We start from the raw sequence: 26,297 nt of genomic DNA, 5'->3' as shown, positions 1-26,297 counted from the left end.
CCCTGTCGCTGACACCCTGTAACAGTGGCACCCACCCCACCGGTGGGTCACAAGGGTTAAATGCACTCACCCTCGGCAGCACTGTCACACACAGTGAGCTAACGGCACTTAGCACATCACGAATACTATGAGACCAGAGGCAGTGGCTGCTGCTCTTTTAAGATGAGCTGTTGTGTTCACAATTATTCGGTTGGTCTTGACAGGTTTTTTTTTTTCTTTTCTTTTCTGATGTTCCTGCGACTGTCAGGTTACAAGGCTATGCAGTTGAGTACTGCTTTCATTCAATCACTCCACATCTATTAAGTGCTTGGTTCAGGCCTAAGTGCTGAGCAAAACAGACAACTGGCCCCTAAGGAACTTACAGTGGTGTGAACATTCAGTTTCACTCAGTTAAGCATTTACCTGGTACCTCCTACACCCCCAAGCAGAGCAAGGCCCTGGCGGGGGGGCGGGGGGAGAGATACAGAAAGGCCAAGTGAGTCAGCTATGGTCCGGAATTGACAAGTCACATCCCAGTGCCTCCACAAAGCTGGTCTGGGGTTGGCAGGTATCCCCACAAGCTTGAAAACCTCCACCTCCTCCCTCAGTTCCCCCACATCTGGAATCACTGCTCCACAGACCGTTGCTTTTTCAAGCTCCCCACTTCACACCCTCATTCTCATGCTCCTGATATCCCACATGCACAGGCACTTCATCAAGGCACTCCGCTGGTTTATTCCAACATCTTCCAGCTGACACATTTCCCCTTATCTAGAAACTCCAACACAGCCCCTGTTGGGGTTTCTAAGGATCTTCCTGTGGTATCATTTGACTTGTTCCCAATGATAATTAATTTTTAAGAACTGATCAAGATGTTAGGGGAAAATCAGCCTGTAGAAATGGATGGCAACATAGGTTGTTCCTGACAAGGAGGCCTTTGTAACATGTTCTGAGCATGCTGGCTGCAGCACACCACGCAGAGACCACCCTCTGATAGCATCTCCTGCATGGATCATCACTGTCGACTTCTATTGTTAGTGTCATTATTCCAAACTACTTGCATTTTGTGCCGCTAGGATAATTGGTCCAGAGCTATGTCTGCATTTTCATGGAGTCAGCAATGCAGTAAGCAGACTCCACTCCCTATAACAGGACAGCTCCAGGCCCATTGCAAAGGGCAGGCAAGCAGGGTGGGCATTGGACGCTGGTGTTCACACCTTCTGAGCCCAAGCTTCAGGTTGGGAAGCAAGTGTGCCCTGCCAACTCAGATGTCACTGCCAGAGACATCCTGTGCATAAAACAGACTGCTCTCCTCAGAGACCCAGACAGAGGAAAGTAATGATGGATTAGGAAGTTGGAGGGGGTGTTTCAGGTGGGAAAGGCAGAAATGTCACCCTGAGAACAACAGGAAGCTCCATAGAGAAGTTCAGCATCGAGGCCCAGAAAGACATGTTTCTCAGCAGCTTGCTTTCGGTACACCTGCTCTGCAGACACAAGTGCCCAGGCTGCTCAGAAGCAGCAGCAGCACAGATTTCAACCAGAGAACTCACCTGGCACCTTCTGAATGGCCAGCCCCCATGCTAGGCCTCACTGAACATATGGCAGAGAGCAGGGCTGGTATGCTTCTGCCCTGCATGTCCAGTGGAGGACACACCAACACACGATGTGGCAAGGTGACGGAGACAGGATGCTGGGTGAGCAGATGCAACAGACACTGACACCCCTCTGGGACAGCCACAAGCTGGGAGCAGACAGACGGATGGTAATCATCGACAGAAGGCAAGTGGGATGAGATGGGCGCACGGCAGGAGGCAGGAGGGGACACGTTCCTTACACCTGCAACAGCAACTAGAAAGGTGACAGGGACGAGAGCAAAGTGGGCCAGATTGGGGGGGAGGGGCTTGGCTTGTGAAGAGCCAGGGTGACAAGGAGCCCCAAAAGGCTTCAGGAACAGAAAAGACAGCACTATCCTCCTGCACAACCAACAGGATGTTCTAGAATGACCTGGTCTCAAATCAAAGTTATCTTAGACTCTGTCCCATTCTGCCATTGCCTTGCTGAGTATTTCTGGATGAATCACTTCTCCCCATGAGACTCACTTCACTATCTGTAAAACAGAACTAACCATAACCAGGCCCCTTTAAGACTCCATACAAATGAGAGCTCCCCAAAGAGCAAGAAGTGAAATACAGAATGACAGGTCTCCAGGACAGACGCCGTACTTGATCCTAAAGCTCTAACCTACTCCAGAAGAAGTCAACTCTATCTAAACCAAAAACCAATGTTGCATGTCCAGCCCAACCCCCTATACTGAAGCACAGGTTGGGCAGCTAACACAGGAGACAAACACACAGGAACGAGAAAAGAAGATGCCCTACTACTCTGATGTGGAGCCCCTGACTTCCAGCTAGGTTCCACAATAAACAATATGCCCTGACTAGAGGAACTTGCAAAAAATAACCCTAGGTCATCAAGATGGAGTGCGTGCAACCATATGCACGGTGCAACCATAGCCTCATTTACCACCTCTCTCACAGTCCCACGGCTCAGACAGAACCTCTAGGTGGCGAGAGCACAGGTTTGTACCCCCAACAGCCCATGTCCCCTCTGTGACAACAGCTGGCTGTAAAGCGGATGCTCACATCTAATTTCTGCAGGCTGGGATGCCTTCTGCCAACCTGAACACTGGGTAGCTCTATGAAAGCCAAGCCAGAGTGAAAGACTTTCTGAGCATCCAGCACAATCCTGAAAAACGAGACCCACTGGAAAAGGCTAAGCCCCTAGGAGCAGGTGTTTCCTGCCTTGCCTCAACTTCCTAGAATTAGTCAATAACTGCATGGATGTGCACCGTGCTTGTAGGAGGGATCCCAGGCAAAGAAAAAGTTTCAAACTGGGAGGAACCACATTACTGGTTCACAGAGAAAGAAACACTGGGGTCACCTGCAAAGGAGCCAAGTATGACGACAGCCTCTCACCTGTGCCCCCAGGGAGGTGGCACCTCAGAGGTGCCACAGCCCTATATGAACCCCTACCAGCTCCCATCACCAACCAACCTACTGAGAGCAAGGACCCACTGCATGTGTGGATCCCTACAGGCCACATTCACTCAGCTGTGACTTTCCCTATGGTTTTTTTTTTTTTAAACACAAATCATCCCTTCACCCCCAAATCCTGCTTCTGAATTGCCTGAAATGAAAATCTGAGTACTTGTGGGTCAAAAAGCCTGTCCTATAGCTGATGGTTCAAGAAGAGACCATCTGTAGGAAAGTTCTGCTTGGGAAATAATTCCTAACTTAGGTCCCAATGATACAAACAAATTAATCCAAGAAGATAAAAATATTAATTCTAATGGATCAGCAGATCTGAATCCTTCCCTTTTCCTCTTGGTCCCTCACCAGTATCTGTAGCCACAGAGCACTCCCCTCCCTACACTCCCCCTGGCCTGGTGAGAGGGGCAAGCTCGCCAGTGTATCCGGGTGGTGAAGACTGTGACCGGACAGCCTGCCCTTTGTCACTAGCCACCCTTCCAAGCTTTGCCTTCTGCCAAGCCATCTGCAGGAAAATGCCAGCGCGTGCTGCAGGGAGAAAATGGATTTGCTAATTTATGTGCTGGGTAAACTCACTTACTCAGTAGAATAATAAAAATGTGACTGTTCACCACCCTTCCTTTCGAGAGTAAGGACATCTTTATTAATGATTTTAAAGCCTGAAGAAACAGAAATGCTTGCTCTCTGTTTACATTTTCCTATATTAAAGGGAAGACTTTCATTCCCTTGCCAGTCGGAAAACACTGAAACCATCCTTCTGGTCATGATTTATTGCTGGAGAAATTTTAACAAATTGGGATGTGACCATGTGTCCACCTACCAGTTACATCACTGGGAAAAGAAAAGAGACATTTGCATTTTTCGCAACTTGTTGAATCAGTTCTCTGGGTTCCTAAAGGGTAGTGCAAAACACCATCCAACACATTGTATTTCAAGTCCTGAGGTTCTGAGTTCTGAATGACGCATACTCTGGTGCTAAACAGAGTCACAGATGATCTCAAGTGTGTGTCCCTGCTTGGCTTACTAGAATGTGCTGTGTCTTTTCTATCAAAACCTGCTCTGTCACACACACTTACTTGTTTCTGAATCCATCCTGAGTCCACGAGTGAGCATTCAATGAGGACCAGGCAAATATCTGAATGTGTGCGTTAACACAGCTATAGGTAAATCAGAACAGAAGACATGGTAGTACTTCTAAGTCTTAGAGGACACAAGCTTTTTGGCAGGCTGAACAAGAAAGGTATTTAGGTATGTGATACATGAAAACAATGATTTCGGAATAATCCCTACACTGTGAAAGAAGGCAGGACACAGCAGGACAACAGTGTTGGGGATTCCTATCATAAAAGGTGTTTCTCTTCACAACGCAAGAATCAGATCCTCTGAGAGGATGGGTGAAGGACAAGAGAACCCCAAGTCATGTGTAGGTACAGCTGCTGAAAAGCCAATGACTAAGCAGTAAACTATGAACCCCACTGGTCCAGGGTGGAGGGGCATGACCCCAGGGTCCAGATGACAACCGGATCTTGCCTTCTCCCTCCCAGGTAGAGAGAATCATACAAACTCCCTGGACACACGGCCACTTATTCATTTGTCTGAACAAGTTCTTCCCCAGGTTCCATGAGTCCAACCACAACCAGCTCTGAGTTAGAAAAACCCCAAGTGTGAAATGTCCAAATGGTCAATTACCCAAATCAACCAAATTATGGTGAGGATTCTCATTTTATTGAATCAGACCTTAGTAGCCATTTAAGGCTTCCAGAATGAAATTACACTGCACTACATCCATTTATTTCCTTGTCAATTCAACTGAATGAACATATATAAGTTGGCAATCTGACCTGTTACCTTGACAACTCTGAGAAATTATATATTCCTGGATCTCCCCACATCTCAGGTTATCTTATTAGTTCAGCAGCCTAAGCAGATTAAAAAACAACACACGCACTAACTCAAAAATCCCAATGATTCCCTAGTCTGAGAAACATAAAGAACATTACATAAGGACATAGCAGCTGCAAAGAACTGCAAATCTATAGTAGAGTCGAGTCTTAAAAGCAGCAGGAAGAAAAGTGAACATAATGTTGGCTCAAACACAAGGCAAGGAACAAACTTCCCCAAAGAAGCAACAGACAGAATGGAAACACCATTAAAGCACTACAAAGAAAAACTGGTCAACCTCAAGTTCTATACCCAGCAAAAATGTCACTCAAAAAATATGCCTGAAATCAAAGTTTTTTCAGACATACTAATGCTGAGAGAAGTGATCACCAATAGATCTGTACCATAAAAACATGAAATCCTTCAGGCAGAAGGAATTTTATACCAGGTGGAAACCTGAATTGACACAATGAAATGCAGAGTTCTGGAAATGATAGCCACTTTTCTTTTCAGTATCGATATTGGTTATATGAAGGGTCTTCAACAAGGTTCATGGACAATGCATCTCGTGAAAAAAAAAGTAGATCTCAATTTCAAAAATGTTGGCACAAAAAATATGAGCTTCCATGAAACTTATTAATTGCCTTCCTCATAGTAATTGCCTGAAAGAAATACAACTATTGCCTTCATTGAGATAACCTTGACTTAAGCAGAGAACAAAGGTAATAGCTCTCTAAAATTCTGCTCAAAGGTAGTAAAACCCAGGAGTTGAGAAAATCTATAATTCCCCCTGAAGAGCAATAAAATTGGAGGAATAAAATAAACCATATAGTGTAGAAAGTAACCTGTAACTCATCAAGAAAAAAGTCAGAAATCTTTCAAAAACTATGTAAGAAACCATTGAACACATTCCAAAGTGGATATACCATTTGACACTCTAAACAGCCATCAATCAAAGCTCCAGGTGACTGGGGCAGGCACTACGTCACAGTGGCTAAAGCTGCAGCCTGCAATGCCAGCACCCCATATGGCCCCAGTTCCTGTCCAGCTGTCTATCAAAAGCCTGGAGAACAGCACAAGACGGCCCGAGTGTTTGATTCCGGCCCACCTATGGAGGACTGACTCACAGTTCCTGACTCACAGCTAAAACCTGACTCAGTCCTGCACTCTCCAAACACCCACAGGGTCAACCAGAGAAACAAAGATCTTTACCTCTTTCACATAAATCTTAGGGCCTTGCATGAGAGCCTAGTGGCTAAACCCACACCTTGGTAACTGCTGGGATCTCACACAGGAGCCAGTTTGTGTTTGGGCTGCTCCATTTCCCTTCCATTTTCCTGCTGGCAGTCTGGGAAAGCAGTAGAGGATGGCCCAGAGCCTTGAGACGCTGCACCCAGTTGGGAGACTCAGAAGCCACTGGATCCTGACCTCAGATCAGTTCAGCTCCAGCTGGTGGAGAGCTGAACCAGCAAACAGCAGATCTTTCTTCTTGTCTCTCCTTCTCTCTTTATATCTACCTTTCCAATAAAATAAAAAAAAAATCTTAAAATAAAAAGTAAATCTTAAAAGAAAAAAAATTCAGTGTTCTACATCTTCACTAAGCCTGGGTATTGTTGAGCATTTAGGTCATAGCTAGTATCATAGAAGTGCAAGAATATCTTCTTGTAGCTTTAATTTGCATTTTCCTGATTACTAATGATTTTAAACATCTTTTCACATGCTCATAAGCCATATACATAATATATATATACATAATATATATAATATATATGATATATATATGATATATCATATCATATATATTATATATATAAATACTAGAACAGAAATGCCACAAAGGGATATATATATATATTACATATATATTTTTAAACTCATATTTAAGATTGGGCTGAGTGCAATGGATGGCCTTACCTAGCGGAGACACATTTATGACTAACACACTTATTGATCTTCCCTGGCTAAGTTACTGGGATGGCAAAAGACTGATTTCAGAGACAAGGTGGTATGTGCAGCACAGACACATCCCCCTGCTTGCCAGCCCGCTCACAGGCATCCCTCCCCCCTGGACCACCCCGCCCCCACCCCTCTACAATCCACCCCCCAAGGGGCATGAGCTGCTACTCCAAATTCGCCCCGTTTGCGTACATTTACTGAAGGGAGCTGGTGTATCCACATACAACCCTGTCCTGGAGGAGGGCTTGTCCACTATTTTCTTTTTTTCTTTTTTCAGACTTATTTATTTTTATTGCAAAGTTAGATATATATAGAGACGAGGAGAGACAGAAATATTTTCTGTTTGATGATTCACTCCCCAAGTGACTGCAATGGCAAGTGCTGAGCCGATCCAAAGCCAGGATATCTTCAGGGTCTCCCACGTGGGTGCAGGGTCCCAAGGCTTTGGGCCATCCTCGACTGCTTTCCCAGGCCACAAGCAGGGAGCAGGATGGGAGGCAGGGCTTCTGGGATTAGAACTGGTGCCCATATGGGATCCCAGTGCATTCAAGGTGAGGACTTTAGCTGCTAGGCCATGGCACTGGGCCCATCCACACTATTTTCATACATATAGGACACACACAACCCCTCCTTAGGGATCTGCCCCAGCTTACCCCGACATCCTACCAGGGAGCACAGTGGCACACAAAACAACACAACACATCTTTTGCATCTTTCCTGGAACCTAAGTTTTACGTTGGAAATTCAGAAAGCAGGAAGTTTTTATGGTGAAACACTCATACTGTACTATGGAACAGAAAGCTTATTTTCTCACATAAGTTTTATTTTTTTTTATGTTACTTCAGAGACATTTCCTGGGCTAAGCATTGTAACTTAAGCCTTCAACCCCTTTAGGCCATGTGTTCCCTCATCTATGTTGTTAAGGGTTCATTACAGGGGAAATCAAAAACAACAACAAAAACTCAGGGAACCAGATTACAATCAAAGTCATAAGTGTTGGCACACTACATGCCTCCCACAAATTCATTCTGGCTCACTGACTCTTCAGACTCAAGTGCTGGGCTTGTCACAGCTGCTCCCAACCCTGACCTGGCCACATCTCCGAAGTACGACCTCGAAGACCTGCCCTAGCTTCTGTGTGCAGAGATGGCACCAGTACCCAGTTCAGAGACTACAGTAAATCATCAGTAAACGCCAGCTGCTAGGATTGTTGCTGTCTTTGATGACTGTTTTCAGCTTATATATGCCATGGAACACTCTGCTTAGGCATCAATCCCACTAACCCGCTGGTGTTAAGATTATTCCTGTTTCCAGATGCAGAGGGAACTACTAAGAAGCCACATCTACTGACACGCCACATCTGAACTTTCCACTACTGCAACAAAATACCTGAGACAACCTATTAGGGAAGGAGAAAGAGGCTCATGGTTCTGCAGACTCAAAGCCCAACATGGAGCACTCACCACTGGCTCAGTATTTGGCATCACCGCCCCTGCTGTTAGAAAGTCAAGATGGGCAAGAGGTAGCCCCAAGTTTGTCATTCAACTTCAAGTTCCACCCCAACAATCCCGCCCACTCACATTACTTCCCCAAGACCCTACCTCTAGACAACACCATCAGCTCATACCCACCCATTCAGAGCTATCATCCTAAAACCTCTGGGGATCAAGTCCTTCAAATACGCTTTGAGTGTCTGGGGAAAGCACTCAACATCCAAACTCATACCCAAACCATAACCATCCCCCATCTGGATGCAGACATGGGGTAGTCCCCAGCTACCAAAATGACACTGGCCCAGGAAGCAAGGACTCTCTCAGGCTGAGTTCCAGAAAATGAAGCCAACTCCAGCCCTCAGTCTTTCAGCAGAGATGGACTAAAGGACTGAACCAAACCTTGCGAATGAATTTAAGACCACCCACAGCCCTATGGCCCTGCAGTCCAGTGGCCCTCCTGCTTCTCTCCTGGTCACAGCACTCTTCTGCAGACCCATCTTCTTTTGGGGCCTATGGTGTCTCAGGTTCACGACTCCAACAGGCTGTTCTGTCCCTGGGACTCCTTTTGTGACAGACACCTCATCTGCTTTCCCTGCCCAACCCTAGTTCCCTTAATCTCTGAATAAGAAAATGCTATTGGTGAAGCATGTCTAGCTCAAGACATAATTCTCCTTTGAGTCAGCTATCACCACTGTAAGTAAATATTTCCAGAGGGGGGCGAGGTAGGAGGGGATGCAGCGTCAAGTTAAGCTGCTACCTGCAACCCCAGAATCCCATACTGGAGTACAGGTTCAAGTCCTGGATGCCCAACTTCTTATCCAACTCCCTATTAATGTAAACAGGAAGGCACAAGGAAATGGTCTAAGTGCGTGGACACCTATCACCCATGTGGGAGACCCAAACAGAGGTCCAGGTTCCTGGTTTCAGCCTGGCCCAGCCCCATTCATTTTGGACATCTGGAGAGTAAACCAACAGACGGAAGATAACTACCTATCTGCTTCTCCCTCCCTCCCTCCCTCTCTTTCTTCCCCTAGTCTGCTTCCCCCACCCAACTTCTTTCTCTACCTCTCTCCCTTTCCATTGCTCATCCTTCCAAATAACTTTCAAGAAACTAGACACTTGGATAATTATCTGCTTAACAGCTCTTTCATTTGCCATCTGTAAGCTTCAGGATGGTAGGAACCAGTCCAATCCTTGAGGGCCACTTCCTCAGCACCCAGCACACCCCCACTTCATAACTGGCACCCACCTTGGCTTAGCAAATTCAGCCTGCCCACGTAACAGATGAACAAACTGAGGTGCAGATAAGGAAAGTGGCTATCCCAAAGCCTGTCACTAGTGGAGCTGTGATTTCAAGCCTGGACTCCTAACTGTGGCCCACAATGATAATGACCTCACTTCAACCCTGCAAGATCAGCCCCCAGCATCCAAAGGAGAAGATGAATCACAAATTAGGAGAAAAAGTTCTGCATTCAGATCCCAGACTGGCCACACAATCCTCACAAGACTGTGGCAGAAACACAGGGAAGGTGAGGCACACACTGCAGAGGGGCAGGACCTAGCACATCTGGTCTCTGCTGAGAGGCACCTGCTCCTGGGACAGCTGTGCACTGGTCCTTCAGTCCCTGCTCTTCCTCCATGCAGACCACAACAGCCACATCTTTAGGAAGGCTGAAACACACTCACTGGAGAGCAGTGGCTGCGCCTCCATGCTGCCCCAGCAGAGTTGCAACAGGGATGGTCAACACGTGATTCCCATGTTACCACAAGCACTGTGTCCAACAAACCCAGCACACGGAGCCACGTGGCAGGTGTTCCATCTCAAAACAAGAGCACTGCTGGACAGCAGATTTCTGTCAGCAGTGTCTGTGCTGGAAGTTAACGTTTGCTTTCCATGGACCTACAGCGTTACTGCTGAGTAACAGGAGGCTCTCTTCACACGTGGAAAACTAGATAACTCCTCAGCTCACACACAGTCTGTTCAGAGGGAGCTTCCGTCTTCTTAGCCAGCAAAACTGCATGTCCTAGAAGCTTTTCCACTGCTGTAATAGGAAAAGACACTGTGGCCAGCATTGGCATCATCTGTTATTTTGCCTATGGCACTTTCAAGTACTTGGTCCTGGAGACTCGACAGCAGGGACAGAGATGATGAACCAAGAACCTCCAACCTGGCAGAAGTGCATCTGAATAGCACTTTTGACAATCTACTGCATGATTCTTCCAAAATCTTTTATCCATGTTTCCTGCTGTTTTCATTATTATTGTATCAGAGGGCTTTAAAAAAAAAAGTTCATGGAAAATGGAATTAAGAACATAATAGATGAAAGAAATACCTTTCAAGGCCTGAGACAGATTTAATGTAAAATCTTGTTTCCAGCTTAAAATGAGACAGAAGGGCTTAATTTCTCATCTTAGTTTTAGAATTCTAAGTTAGAACAACCAAGTAAGACTTCTCTTGAAAAGCACCCAGGGCACTCTGCTCACAGCGGCCCTCCCCCTAGAGCCCATGCCAGGTCCCGCTCACCCTGGCTGCCTGTCCTTGCCGCAGGGGTGCAGGGGCACAGGGGCGCAGGGCCAGTCTCCCAGGTGCAGCCTCCTCCACACGGAGGCATCATGCTGCTCCCTGGCTCTTGGTAGGAACCGTGGGAGGGCTGCTTGGAAAGCATTACAGAGAGGAACCATGCCAGCTGTCCCAGCCCTTCTTCCATTTTTGTCACAGCCTTGATACCGGGAGCTGTAACAGGAAGGGCCAGGAAGCCGTGAAAAGGTCACTGAAGAATGACTCAAAGAATCAGAGATGCTGGCCCAAACACTAGTGACCGCTGGAAGCAACGTCCTTTCTGACGACTTACAAAGGAAGGAAAAAAAAACCCTGGTTGTTTACACCATTTCACGACAGGTTCTCTGTTGTGGGCCACCATGTAGTCCATGTAGCACCATGTAGTGCTGGGATGTGCAGCACATGAACTGAGCCAGACACGCTGGGCTGGGGGACGAGCTCAGTCACTCACCAGCCACACAAGTCTGGACAGGGCACTGAACCCTCTAAGCTCTCTCCATCTTCTGAGAGATGAAAATGCTACATTTGCCTGTTCACAGGTTTGCCAGGATAAGAGAGAGAACTCAGGTCAACACTCAGCATCAACAACCACCTCACCCCCATGAGGATGGCAAGGATAAGACAAATAAATGGGGGCACGGGGAGGGGAGAGCAAGTGCTGGCCAGGATTTGGGGTAACCATGCCACCACCGCAGGCAACAGAATGAAGATACATCCAAAAGTTACACAGACAACTACCACAGGCTCCAGGAACTGCAGTTGGGGGACACATAAAAAACAAATTGACAATGGGACTTTAAAAACAAGTGTACCCCTTTCTCACTGCGGCATATGTCACAATGGGCAGAATACAGAAGCAACCCAAGAGTCCACTGAGTAAGCCAAAAGTCACATATCCACACAATGGAGCACTATTCAGTCTCTGAAAGCAGAGACACAGACACGAGCAGCCCGTGGAGGAAACTAAGGACAATATGCTCAGGGGAAACAGGCTGCTGCCAAGGACGGACGAATGCTGTACGCGTCCACTCTCATGAAGCCCTTCGAGCTGCCTGACCCCCAGGGTCAGCTGCCGGCCACTTGGAGCCACCGGGAACAGAGCTTTCATTTTGTGAGATGAAACAAGTCTTTAGGCAGCTGGTGGTCAGAGCAATGCAGCAATGTGGATGTAGTGATGGCCACTGAACTCACACTCAACAATGAACATGATGATTTCATGCTACGTGCATATTACATTTTTTCAAATACATTTTAAAATTAAATTATTATCTGCAACGCTGAGACTAGTACTGAAACAAACATCTCAACGACTGTCAACTCTCCAACACTACCACACGGGGCCAAGCCCCGCCATGCCCATTTAAGCACAGCCAAGTGGTCCTTTCATTTGTACCACAAACACACCCACTGATGTGTCTCTTTCCAAGAGACCCAAGATAAGGGGAGCATTCCCCTACCCTCTGCAGAGGGTGACTGACCACACAGAGTGACCAGGACCCAGGACATGCCGCTTCGAGCAGCTTGAGCAAAGTTCCAGAGAAGAGATGACAGCTGGAGCTGGGTTGATGACTGAGAACCTTCTGCTGAAGCACAAGTGGGTAGACAGACGTTTCCAGGCGGTGCCTACAGCGGCATGAATACAGAGAGCGCACACAGGAGTGACTGCAGGGGGTCACGAGTCAGCAGGGAAGATGACAGCCAGACGACAGGACAGACTGCACCGGCTTCACTCCCCAGAGCAGGGTGGGACATGAAAGCATGGACTGGTAGCCAGTATTCTTTTAAGCTTCCCCTAGGTTTCTCAAGCTGCAGCAACCTATTCAGCAACTATTCAACACTTAGCTGCACCTGCCAGTGCACAAAATGACCAGCACTGACCCCTGGGCTCCCTGTCAAGATGCCCCCTGTATGTCACTGTCACCCAGACTAGCAGAAGAGGAGCTTGAAAGACCCTCAACTGTGACACATAGTACTTCCCAAACACCTTTATCATGCAATTCCCAAATGGGGTCTATGCTAGCAGGACTTCCTTCCCAGGGAAGGAAGCCGTGGCCCACTGGCAGGGATGCATGCTCTATGAACTGAACAGCTCTACGCAGATTCCCCCAAAACGTACACACTCAAATGCCATATGCACCAGCAACTGCACTGGGGACACACCCATAGAACAGGCAACAGGACTTGAAAATATCTGTATCCCCAATCTCAAGGCAGCATTAGTCACAACAGCCAAACAAGAGAAGCAACCCCAGTGACCTAACCTACTAGATGGGTCACCCCAATCTCCTACAGAGCAATCATCTCTGTGTCCTTCTCTAGGCCAAAGGAGAGCAGACTGGCTGAAATGGCTAACAGAAAAAGGCAGAAAATGATATTACAGGATCCGATGCCCTTCTGCCAAAAAAGGTTTCAACTGAGCCCAATTTCAAGAAATAATTTCAACGTCCTAATCACCATGATGAAACAATTCATGACAGAAATTGCAATTAGCAAAGAACTGATCTGTTCTGCAACAGCAACTGTCATGACACTTAAAACACACAAGAAATCATGAAGCTTAATTATTTGGATTTACTGGGGCTACAGATACTATGTTGAAATCTAATTAAATAGATCCACCAAAACTGGCCTACTGAAGTGATGGCACAGTTGCTGAACCGTGAACTGGTTTTTAAAAGCAGTCTGTGAAGAGCCACCAAACAGGCTGTGCGTAATGATCTACCCTTCTTCCTCAACTGTCCTTTGAGGGAAAAAAGAGAGATTTCTAATCTTTCTTTACCTCAACTCCTAAGAGGCATCAGTACATGCCCACCACAAATGGAAATCTGCCCCCCACCCACTACTGATCGCCCAGAGCAGTGCCTCTACATATTAGATCTCAGGGAAGTGGGTTCATACCCTGCAGTGGCTGATGAAAGGCTGTTATCCTCAATTTCTTAGGAGTGTTAAAACTCAATAGTCTAAACAAGTTTTCCAATTCTTTCAATATCAGTCATTTGCTTACACAGCACTTCACACGAAGATGCTTATTGTAAAAATAACAAAGGTTCAGTAAAGAATAACAGAAAATCCTCAGAAGTTCAGAGAATTAAAATTAAATGTGCCAACGACCTCATCAACCATAGGAGCCAGCACTGTGATGCAGGGGGTTCGGCACTGCTTGGGACACTAGCAGCAACCCGAGTCAAGGCTGCTCTGCTTCTTCCCCAGCTCCCTGCTGCTGTGCAGGAAACACTGAAAGGCTGCCCAAGGACTTGAGCCCCTGCCAACAACATCGGGGACCCAGATGGAATCCCAGGATCCTGCATTAGACTTGAATCACCCCTGATGTTCTGGCCTTTAGGGAATGAACTAGTAGATGCAATCTCAATCTCTTCCTCTCTCCCTCATTCGCTCAAATGATTAAATTATTTCAAGCAATATCTTGGTTTATTCTTATCAATGCATTATCTAAGCATACATATTTTTATCATATTGTGAACATACATTATTTACAAGCTTGCATCTTACTCTATCATCATCAAACATACTAAGTACTTTTAACACTGTTTCTTTAAACTCCCTCTTGCTAGATTTACAGCTTGTGCCTTATCTTTAAAATTTCATCAATAAACTGGTTGGCATCCACAGAGACGAGCCTATGGCTCCCTCTCTGATTAATTCCCCTATGGAAGATTCTCAGAAGGAGATTCATGGGACAATAAACACTAACCTTTTTAAAGTTCCCAACCAGACTTGCCAAATTGCTGCACTTAACCACTCACTGAATCCACTTACCTACAACAGAGTCATGAACAGCCCAAATAAGGAACCATGTTACTGTCCCAACAACATTATTCAACTTTCAGAAAAAACATCTTGGTTTTTCTGTTTGTAAACTCTGATCAGTATTTTGTCTCCTGTCACTTGCACTAAACATTCTTTTTCTTTTCCTTAAGATCTAAACTTCAGGGTACGAAGATACGAGGGTGAGCTCTCACAGGCTACGGGTTTCTGCAAGCAAGGCGAGAAGCAGTAAACGACCCCGTACTTTTTCCTGTCTGTCGGCTGTGCCTGTTTCTCCTGCTCACTGCATGTTCAACCCTTCAATCATTTTCCCACAAAGAATTCAGTATTGTGCTTACCTACTTATAAAGGGACAAAACTAACCTACTGTTGCATACTTTCCATCATTTTTTAAAATTTTTTTTATTATTTTATTGGAAAGTCAGATATACAAAGAGGAGGAGAGACAGAGAGGAAGATCTTCCATATGCTGATTCACTCCCCAAGTAGCCACAATGGCTGGAGCTGAGCTGATCCAAAGCCAGGAGCCAGAGCTTCCTCCAGGTCTCCCAAATGGGTGCAGGGTCTCAGGCCTTGGGCCATCCTCGACTGCTTTCCCAGGCCACAAGCAGGGAGCCCAATGGGAAGCAGGGCTGCCAGGATTAGAACTGGTGCCCATATGGGATCCCGGTGCATGCAAAACAAGGACTTTAGCCAGTAGGCTACTGCGCTGGGCCTTCCCATTATGTTTTTGATTGGCCTATTAATTTGACTTTCTCAAAGCAGGTTCTGACTTACTGAAATGCTATTTGATGGGGAACCATGAATCCTTTTCCTCCACTGACATTTTGCTTCTGTTTACCTTCCTAGCACCAAAGGCACCTACAAATAATGTTTCCTGGTTTCTATTTCTTAGGACTGCAATTCTTGCACCCAACCAAAATAAAATTTTGTTTTAAAGGGATACAATCCAACATTATTGCAGCCTACTGCATGACAAGACATTTTTATCATATTTTCCAACTGATTAATCTGGAATATATTAATTCCTTCTTTCCTTTTATTTAGCACTAAGTCTTTCTGTATACAAGATCCTATTTCTAGACTATTCTGTGCCATTCAGTGGTGTGTTCCTGCACTAATAACCACCAATTCTTAATTAGCATCGCTTGAGTGCATTTTATATCTAGAAATGCAAATCTCTTCTGATTATTTTCAAAATTTTCTTGGCAATTCTATCCAGTTTATTCTTCAAGTAGTTGAGAATAATTTCTCATGTTCCAAAAACGAAAAAAAAAACCTCCAGCTGAGCAGTTGATAGGAACAGAACAAAACGATGCATGCCTTCAGCAACACCAACATCCCAATCGCACTCAGATAAACAAGCAGCACTCCACTCTACCTACGTGTCTTTATGTTCATGAGGAAATTCTCTTCTTTCCTTCATATGGATTCTGAAACAGTCCTTGCTATGTTACTCTAGTATTTTATATATTTTACTTCTAAGCAAACTGTACCAAGCCAGGAAGGTGCAAGATGACATTCTAAAAAAAAAAAATTTGTTTTAAGACATAATGATCAACTGATTTTAAAAACATTGTCAAGGACCCAGCACAGTAGCCTAGTGGCTAAAGTTCTCGCACTGCACGCACTGGGATCCCATATGGATGCCAGTTCTCATCCCAGCTGTCCTACTTTCCATCCAGCTCCCTGCCTGTGGTCTGGGAAAGCAGTGGAGGATGGCTAAAAGTCTTGGCAACCTGCAGCTATGTGGGAGCCCTGAGAGAGGCTCCTGGCTCCTAGCTTCAGATCAGCTCAGCTCCAGCTTTTTTTTGGCCACTTGGGGAGTGAATCAACAGATATAAGATCTTCTTCTCTATCTCTCCTCCTCTCTTTATATCTGACTTTTCAATAAATTTTTTTTAATCTTAAAAAAATGAATCAAAAAAAGAGCTCTTCCAGCCTCTGGTTTACTCCCTATATGATGTCAACAGTGAGGCCTGGGCCAAGCTGAAATTCAAAGTCAGGAATTCAACCAGGTCATCCAATTGGGTAGCCAGGGCCTAAGTGCTTGGGCCATCATCAGCTGCTCTCCCAGACATATCAGCAGGGAGCTGGGTCACAGGCAAAGACTCTTGGACTTGAACTGGCACTTGGATACAGGATGCCAGCACCACAAATGGCAGCGTAGCCCATGGAGCCATAACACCATCCATGACACATGTACGGTAAAAACCATTCAAGAAAGGTGTGCTACTCACTCAATAGCCTCATCACCAGCTTAATGTCTCAGACAGTCCTGGTGTCAGAGCAGATCTGGGATGGCCACTCCTCACAGCTGACCCCTGATGGTTCTCACATGCTCTAAGCTCACTCCATGTTTTCCCAGGAGAATCAGTCAGCTTAAGTAAGCACACATTTGCCATCCTGGTCTGCTCCCTCCCCACCATCCTTGGTCCCCATCAATCCCAAGAATGGAAGCTAGCATCTTTCTAGGAAGCTCCGGATTGAATAGGAAGGCTCTGGCTTTCAAACTGAGCCAGGAGAAGGATGGCTTCTCAGGAAAACTGTCTCTGAGTTGTCGCTGGAGGCAGAGGTAAAAAGCAAGCTTGAGATAAAGAGCTATCCATATTGACTTATACTGCGGCTGCACATCTACAATCTGGGGAGTGCTCAGACAACTCAAAATTCATTTACCATATGACCCAGCAATCCCTGGGAACATATCCAAAAGAGCTGACGCCTATATACAAGAAAGCAACCTGCACCCCTATACTCATAGCAGCACCATTCAAAACAGAGAAGACATTAAAAGAAAAAAACCTAGAAACTGTGGTGCATCTACTTACAGAATACTACTCAGCCATTAAAAAGAATGAAATTCTACCTTTTACAAACAAAATGGTCCCAACTGGAAACGATTTTGTCCAGTGAAATAAGCCAATTCCACAAGGGCAAATACCATACATTCTCTCTGATACAAGGCAACTTTCATCCAAAACACAAAACAAATATACATAAGTAAATAAGTATACACTTGTAATTTCATAAACGAATGGTATAATGGAAACTAGAACACGGGGAAACAAACAACTGCAATACGGATCTCAATATGGATCTCTACTCCCAAATTAAGAAAGACTATAAGATACACCCAGGTAGAGTATGTTAGACTCTACAATTGCTTCTATTTACAATATCATGAAACACATCAAGAGCAGGAAGCTGGAGTTGAGACTACAGCTGAAGGACTCTATTACTGTAAAACACAGGGCACAATGGAGATGGGAGGAGAGCAAAGGAAAGGGAAGGAGGAAACGGAGGGAAAGGGGGCAAGCCCTATACCTACAAAATCATCAGATGGAAAATAAAAATTAAAAGTAATACATGTTTTTTTTAAAAAGAAAGAACTATGCAATAATCATCCAATCTTACCACATTTGCATCAAACACCCCACTTTTCCACAAGAAAAACCTATACTTACAGTGAGTTTATTCTGATTGCAGTAAAATACACAGCACAGAAATGTACCATCCTAATCATTTCTTTTCTCTTTTAGACAATCATGTTTTAAACTTAAATTTAGAGTAACAGATAAAGAGAGAGACACAGTGACAGCAATCTTCCATCACTGCTTCACTCTGCAGGCAGCAGCAATGGCTGGGGCTAAGCCAGAATGAAGCGTGGACCCTAGTGCTCCAACTGGGTCTCCCACACGTGCAGGGGCCCCAGCACTTGGCTCCTCTTCCGTAATTTTCCCAGGCACATCAGCAGCCAGGTCAAGGCTGACCCACAGGACTGGGAGGAGGGTTACATGCAACAGAGAGAAGGGTCTTCCATCGTGTCTGCTGTGTGCATATGTACGTGCACGTGTGTGCACGTGTTGCAGAGTCAAGGACATGGGGTCAATCCAGTTCTGGATTGGAGCCCAAAGCCTCCACTCCAGATTCTTCACCAGATTCTTCACCTCATTACGTGACAAGAGGACAGTCACTTCGTGCCTCTTGCCCCGGATTTCTCCACTAACTCAACTACTCAACTGAACTGCCACCTAGCATTAAGAAAAACCAATCCACTCAACAGTGTAAATCCCAAACAGCTAAGGAATTCATACTACAAGTTCCCTCCAGAGGCATGGTGTAAGGGTCAACAACAAGGGAGATTCACTGAAATGCGGACCAAGCAGCACACAGGTGCTCAGGGTTGCTCTGTCACTCTGTACAACTGAGCTACCTGCACTGTTTCCACCATGCAACATGGAGACTTATTATCGGGTATATCAGAGGGTCTCTCCCTTGAAGGATACCAAGCACAGCTTGAGGGCTGGAGTGCCCCATGACTTTCAATATAGAAAGATGAACCAGATCAAGGAGGAGGTCTCTGAGACAACCTTCCCCCACCCCAACCCCTGCCAACACACACAAACCCTGCCAACCTCACTGGCAGCCTGACCTCCACTCTCCAGACACAGCAAGACTCGAGCTTTCTCAGGGCTCAGGGTAGCCCAGGAAGAATGTCCCACAGCCCATAGCAGTGATTCCTAATCCACCAGCCCAGCTGGATCACCCTACAAGCAAGCTCAGGGCAGACAGACCCACCACGCATGGAAATCTCCAGATGGCCACGGGGTCCCTCTGGTATGGGAGGAAAGCTTTTCCCAGGAAAATTGGGGATCAAAACAGAATAGAGTGGGGATTAAGAAACTAGATGCAAAAGTCCACAATGGAAGAAGAAAAAATTATTACCATGAATATCCTCAGAGAGAAGAAACAACATTATAACCACGAAATAACAACAGCATGGTATAACAAAAGAACATCTGGAAGACAAATGAACAAGTCTTGGAAAGTTCAAATTATGTATGAGGATATCTTTAAAAATACCCACAGAAATACATATTACAAAAAGTAAAATTGCATTGATCTAATAATTTTTGCAATAAAATGTTTTCTTGTTTCCATGAACTTTGTAAAGTGCTACTGTATTTACATAAATGCAAACAATTGGAAAGCTTAACAGATTGTTGGAGGACAAAATTGAGAAAAATCTCCTAGAAACTACTGAGGCAAATAGAGAACAGACAGACAGACATGAGGAGAGAGAGATGGAGAGAAGGGAGAGGAAGAAGGGGAGTTGTTTCCATGGCTAGGAATGGAATTGTGAGGGCAGATCACACACAGTTAAGTCGAAGTTAGCTGGCTAAGGAATGAAACCACGACCTGCAGGACTGAAGAACAGATTCCTAGGCAGAATCTTCTGACTGCAGCACGGGTTAATCCTTGCTATTTGCTGCTCGCCATCTGTGCTGACTGACTTTTCCACCTTCCCTGACAGTGGGCACCACTAATCCTTTGCTAGAAGACATCGACTTCCAGACCTCGGGACGGAAGGTAGGACCTCATCCGTACAGTGATGAGACGCTGACATACATGGAAGGAGTGTGATGATTTGGTTTCCTGGAAGCTACAGCTTGTTTTTACTTAAGTTTGATGAGCACTTATTCTTATAATTTGCCAGTTTATTTAGTTCTTTGCCTACTGCTCCAAAAGCCAAGTCCTGAAATAATAAAAACAACAGAACAATCCATCAAAGATGGAAAAAAGAAGATGAACATCTTAGGAAAGTGATGATGTTGGCCCAGATCCTTCTGAGAATATAAGTGAGTCCTTGGGGCCAAGCAGGCACTTCTGGCTGCCACCCAGTCTCAGGAGGCATCATGTATCACTTGACAGTTGGAAAGTACTCACCGTTCCTTAATAACTACAAGAGCAAAAGGGTTTTCCAACATGACAGCTGAGCCTCATTCGCTTGTCTGAAAGTGGGTGAGCATCTGTCACACCTTGTAGAAGGCAGTGGGCCACAACCAGAGGCTCACAATTCCAATGTCTGAGAAGGCACCTACCCAACAGCCACAGGCAGACTGCTGAGCATTCTCCCATCTCTGCACACTCTCCGTTCCCATTGCCTTGGGCATTCGCCACTGCAGCATCCAGGCTCTGACCTTGGAATGTCCTCTAGACCCAGTCAAGAAGGTACTTCCTTTCCCCAACCTTTATTTGCCTGGTTGCAAGACAAGGGCACTGAACCCAAGTTTGTCCTAGTTCCTGCAATGTCTACAATTCATCGAGTCACACCCCTTTGAGTGATCCATCACATAGGCACACTTAGCCACCTGCCAAGCTGGTGGCTTGTTCACCACAGGTCAGTGAGTAAATGTGTATCTGCAGGACTGCCCAGTACACAGCAGGGGAACGGGAAAGCGACTCAAGGCTCAGCTTTGTCATTTTGGAGGCCCTGACAGCCACATCTCTGCAGAGATGGCCACACAGACTGCTGTGCGCGGCGGGCCTGTGGCTCCTGAGTAATTCATTTGCAAGAACATAGAAGCACTCTGGTGACTGAAGAAAATCCATATATATGAGGTTTCAAACATTCCTGTCTTTACATTAAAACACCAAATTCTAAAGACACTCACTCCAAGGATCCTGTTTATAATCATGTTGGTGCAGAGTCACCATCAGAGGCAGAAAGCACGCTCCCTGCCACAAGGACAGACCTCAGGGTCACCCCTTAAGGCCACAGGATGGAGTGGCATCATAATGTGTCAAGTCTCAGACTCAGCCTCCTCCCACCTCTTAAGAAGCCAAACAATCAGGCCTGTGAGGAATGGTCCTTCAGAACTATGTACCCCAGGGACTCCAGCTCATCCCCCTAGGTCGCAGCTCACCCAGCTGCAAACCAAGGTAGCTGCACATGCTGCTTTGATTCTTTCGGGTTATTCATTTTTAGCCAGGATTGTGGCCCTTCAAGGTCTTTAAGGACAAATCACAGATTAAGGGGCAGGGGTTGAGGGGAAGAGAAAATTTAGGCTGAGACACCCTGACTTGGGCAAGATGACAGCCCACAGCAAATGAGGGCCAAATGTAGACATTTGGAAATGTCAGACAGAGCAGGGCTCAAGCCCCCAGTCATCCACTTATTACCCATGGGATCCAACTATCTCACTTAGCAGATAAACTACAACAGTAAAATGCAAGGACTTCTACCCAACTCACAGGTCTGTGACATGAACTAAGCAAGAGAATATACAGAAAAGTGTTATTTTGCACACAGCAGGTTCTTAATGAGCAATGTACGTCCACATCCATGCAAACTCACAAACCCTCTGCAAACTCCTCACAAGGCATCTGGACCATTCTGATGCCAGTGCCTTAGATAAGAGCTGATCCATTGAGAATATGCAACCAAGAAAGGGGAGAGGAAGGCATTTGCCAACAAGGAAAAAAAAGAACTAATTACAGCAGGTCTTCTGTGCCTTGTGCCCAAAAGAAAATTAGTTTGTTGCTAGGCTCCTTTGCTGGCCATGATTCATGGTGCAATTAAATCTCTGGCACTGTTTGCCATGCTCCACTTTCACAGCCTTCCTTGTCCAAGTCTCCCTTCTGCAGCCCTGCTGTGGAAAGTGAGCAGCTCCCATTAGAGTCACTCCCACAATGGTCAAGCTTCTCCAATCCGACATCCACCTGAGTGGGCATAGCCACCTGGAGGAGTGCTGCCTGGAGTTCATCATTGCCCCTGATCCACGGGGTGGAAAGAAAGACAACCAAGAAAGTAGAGTGGCTGGTGGGTCCCTAGAGGCAGGTAACTCAGCTCTGCCCTGACTGGTACCCCAAGGTGTCATCCTCCCCACCTCTGCCTGTCAGCATGCATTTACCCTCCCCCACCTTCCCCAGGCCTCATCTTGGACACCTTTTCTTCCAGACACCATTACCCTGGACAGCCTAATAACAGCTTCAACAACCACCCACAGCTTAACGACCTCAGAGGGGCTGTCCACAGTCCAGTCTTCTCTCCAGAGCCCAGATCACTGTTCACAGCTCCGTACCTGACTATGGCCACATGTCCAAGACCAGCTCCAATGCCATCTCCTGCAAAGCTCCTCTCCAGAGAGCCATGGGCTGCCTCATCTAACGCCAACTTGTGTCCCTCCTGCAGGTCTCCACTCCTCCATGACACGCAGCTGGGCTTAGACCCGTCCTCACCGCCACCATGGCCTCCAGGCATGCTGCCTGCTCCGCCATCCTTCCCTTGCCTCCTAGTCAACTCCTGAACTTACAAACTCTTGACATGGACTCCCACCACCTACATCAGGATGAAAATGTTCTTTATTACCAACCCTGAAAACTCCTGAGAGTAAAGGGGGACAGTACTAGCTGTGACACCAGGGAAGAGGCATAAACTGAGAATGCCCAGGGTACTGAGGCAGGGTCCTCTTCCCCACAAAGACCACGCCACACGAGGCTCCCAGGCCCTTCAGGTCATGCCACTACCTAGGCATGCAACCTCACCTCCCATTCTCTGTCCATCACCACTTGTTCCCGCCTCACAGCCTTGGTCACACTTCCCTCGCAAGGGTTAGGCTCCTCTCTGCGTGGCCTGTCCTGCTGCCTCTGCCACTCAGCAACTTTCACCCCATTCAGCCTCTCTGTGGTGTCCTCCTGGCTCCCTGGATAGACTGGATCCTCCCTCTACAGTGTCCCTCACAGACTCTATCTGGGCAGTCATCACAGGGCTGGTATGAGAGCAGCATCAGTGCAGAAGGCAGTGCAGGTGCCTGTGGCTAAACATATGGATGTGTAGGTTTCCAAACCACGATCCTGAAGTCAGTGGCCTTTGTACTGCACACAGCTTTGAGAATACCAGCAGGGAGCAGAACAGAAAGGCAGGAGCCCATAGCACACACCAGGAGGCCCCCTCCACTGCCACCAACTCCCAGATCTGGCTGTGCCACTAAGTACTCCACTGAAAGAACTCCAAACAGGAAGTTGAAATGCAAGTTCTGAGATCCCTTGCAGCACTCAAACTTTGTGTCCTGCAGTCTTAAACACCACACCAAGAAGCAGTGCTGGGCATTTATTAGCAGTGAAAAATCAAATGATTCTAAAAAAAATAGCTGCATTTTAATTTGGGTAAAGAATTCAAGTATTTCTTTTCCCACTGTACCTTTGACAAATCTGTTCAATAGCATAGTCACTGCAATTAAACCAAGCCTAACACAGGAAGCAGCACCACTTGCCCATCTCCAGAGAGCACCTGGGCCAGAAAGCGCAGATCAGAGAATCTGTCCAGATGTAGGGGCCAGGGCCAAGGCACAGCTCACTTTGGTCTCTGCAAGATTCCGCCACTGAGAGATTCCCCAAGTCAGTTGACCTGGATTCCACGGAGCTCCCGCAGGAGGAGGGAAGTACGTGAGATGCACAGGAAGAGAAAACCAGGAGGGAGCCAGCAAGAAAAGGGAAAAGATAAAAGGCGGACCCAAGTCAACGCAGCTGAGGGAAAACACACACCATGAAATCATCCCCACAATTTCTAAGGGAAGAGCCCAACATGTCCACAACGCTTCATCTGGCCAAACAAGCTATGCCCACTACACAACTCCCCCACTTCTCCCTACAACCAGCTCATGGCTGCCACCACACGATCTTGCTCAGTGACCTCGATTTCCTTAGATATCCAAAAAAAAAAAAAAACTGAATCATGCAGGATTCATTTCTGTTGAAGGGCTTATATCACTTCTTATAATGTCTTCAACATTCATTCATGGACAGCACGGGTCAGATGGCCGTCCCTTCTAAGTGTGTACGTACCACATTCTGCTCAGACATTCACACTAGGCAGCCACTGAGGTGGCTCCATTTCTTGGGCCATTGTGACACTGCTGCGAGCAACGCTACTGTGAAGCTCCACCGTGTGTGACAATAGAGTGGGGTGATTCTTAGGAGCAGATTTTCCTAACCAGACAGATTATTTTTTGATCAGCCTCATGTTTTCATTGCTTCCTAATGTCAACATCACCTCTTCCTGTCCAAGTTGGAGAAGATGGGAGTGGTGGCTGCAACAGACATTCCGCAGATGGAAAGAAGCACTTTGCCCACCAAAGTGTGGTCGTGAATGCCACATTAAAACACTTTCATGTACAAAACAAAGACCACGGGCCACCTCGGTGTGGACAGCTTTTCCTTAAGCCAGCAATGCCCTATTTATCTTTTCTATACAACAAAACACCATTAGATACTCAAGGGGAAAAAAAAGGTGCACTAGGACAAAAAAGCTACCAGGCATTCGTAGGTTTTTAAAAATAATTGTTGTTATACTGTTCACAGAAGCATCTACCTACAAAAGGGTACTTCAAAAAAAAATCTGTAAAAATGGAACTAAAACTTTATTTTGATGCAAAGTAATGTCTGAAATCCATGCAGTTTTCTCATAATGTGCATTTTCCATGACATAAAAATATACATACAAAGCATGAATTCCTCAAAAAAATCTAGAAAATATGCATTATGAAAAAATGCATGAATTTTAAAATTTCTCTCACCAATATAAACTTACCTTTCAGTGCCATTTCTACACATGTGTGCACATAGACCCACACCCACACATGTAATACAGGCAGAGTTCCCAGGCACAATGGTCATAGCCCTTAAGTTACCCCATAGATGACGCACAGTCATTACCACAGACACCATGCTGCACAGGGGTCCGAGGTTCTGAGGTGGCGAATGCCTGCCCCAATCATCCCTGCTCATCTGTTCAGGCAACTCTGAACCCACTACCCACCCCTCTCAGAGAAATGATAGTAGCTTCCTCTACACTTACATGAAAATGACTCAATGAGTTTCACCCACCTCTGTAAGGCCAGCCAGAAGCAATGAAGCACCAAGAAACATGACAAAACCTGGCTCTGTTCAAAAATACAGGGGCTTACTGCCTGGTTGTCCCCATGATTCACATTCAGTCTCAAAGACTGAGCAGCCCCGGGGAGCAACACTGAATGCAAGCTCGTCTGTAGCTCAGTGGAGCTGCAGCTGCCCTCCGCGGTTGCCAAGAGGGTCCTCATGCCTTCTTCCAAATGTCACTTGGCCACAAATCTGGCGCTCTCCTCCGGTCCCTAGGATGCTGAGGACTGAAGGGTGGAGTGGTGTGGTCAAGTTCTACCCCTCAGACCCTTCAACACCTGTCCACATCTCTGGCCATCAGGCACAGCTGCCGCAGGGAATTCAAACATAGGCAAGCAGGTGTCAAAGACATCAGACCTGCTTTTCACTTTGACAAGAATCGTCTCCTTGAACTTCAGTTTTCCAACAGCAGACTGTTTCAGGGCATAGTTTTCCTGCTGATGAATAAATTGGAACCATTAATTTAGAACTAAACAATGGATTTCCAATTCAAACACATTCTGATTTCTTGAATTTTCAGATTCAAACCTCAAACTGAGGTTCAGCTGCTCTGTCATTCCGTTAGATGGAACGTGCATTCCACATCTGACAACAGCTGAACATTCTTCCCCCTTCCAATTTCCCTCCTTGGACTGGGCTCTCGCTGAAAGGCCATGCCTGGGGAGGATGCAGGCCTGAGATCCACCTTCCCCTGCCAACGCAGCTAGGGTCGCAGGCAAAGCAAGGCAGTGCCCTTGATTGAGGTTCAGGTCTCTTTCACACCTTTCCAAGGATCTGCATCCTCAGGCCCTGCTCCATTGCACTTGGACAGCTAAGAAACCTGCAAACAGCTGCCTGCCTCTGGCCCTGGGACATCAGTAGCACAGATGCCCTCGC

At 46.3% G+C, this 26,297-nt stretch overlaps 1 protein-coding gene across 3 annotated transcripts in view; it reads right to left on the bottom strand.

Moving 5' to 3' along the window:
- Positions 1 to 26,297, bottom strand: part of SPOCK1 (SPARC (osteonectin), cwcv and kazal like domains proteoglycan 1) — a 400,415-nt gene that overhangs the window by 329,097 nt on the left and 45,021 nt on the right. For 2 of the 3 annotated variants that reach the window (XM_040982062.1, XM_040981992.1), the window contains exon 2: positions 570 to 578. The exons of the other annotated variant lie outside the window; for it this stretch is intronic. In XM_040982062.1, coding sequence (XP_040837996.1) covers positions 570 to 578 — 9 coding nt within the window. The remainder of the gene's footprint in view (positions 1 to 569; positions 579 to 26,297) is intronic. 3 annotated transcript variants of the gene reach the window in all.

The sequence above is a fragment of the Ochotona curzoniae genome, unplaced genomic scaffold, assembly GCF_017591425.1.
Source record: "Ochotona curzoniae isolate NIBS_2020 unplaced genomic scaffold, NIBS_Ocur_1.0 contig_1, whole genome shotgun sequence".
Lineage (NCBI taxonomy): Eukaryota > Metazoa > Chordata > Mammalia > Lagomorpha > Ochotonidae > Ochotona > Ochotona curzoniae.
The sequence above is the reverse complement of the archived record's forward strand: the minus strand, read 5'-3'. Positions and strand labels throughout refer to the sequence as shown.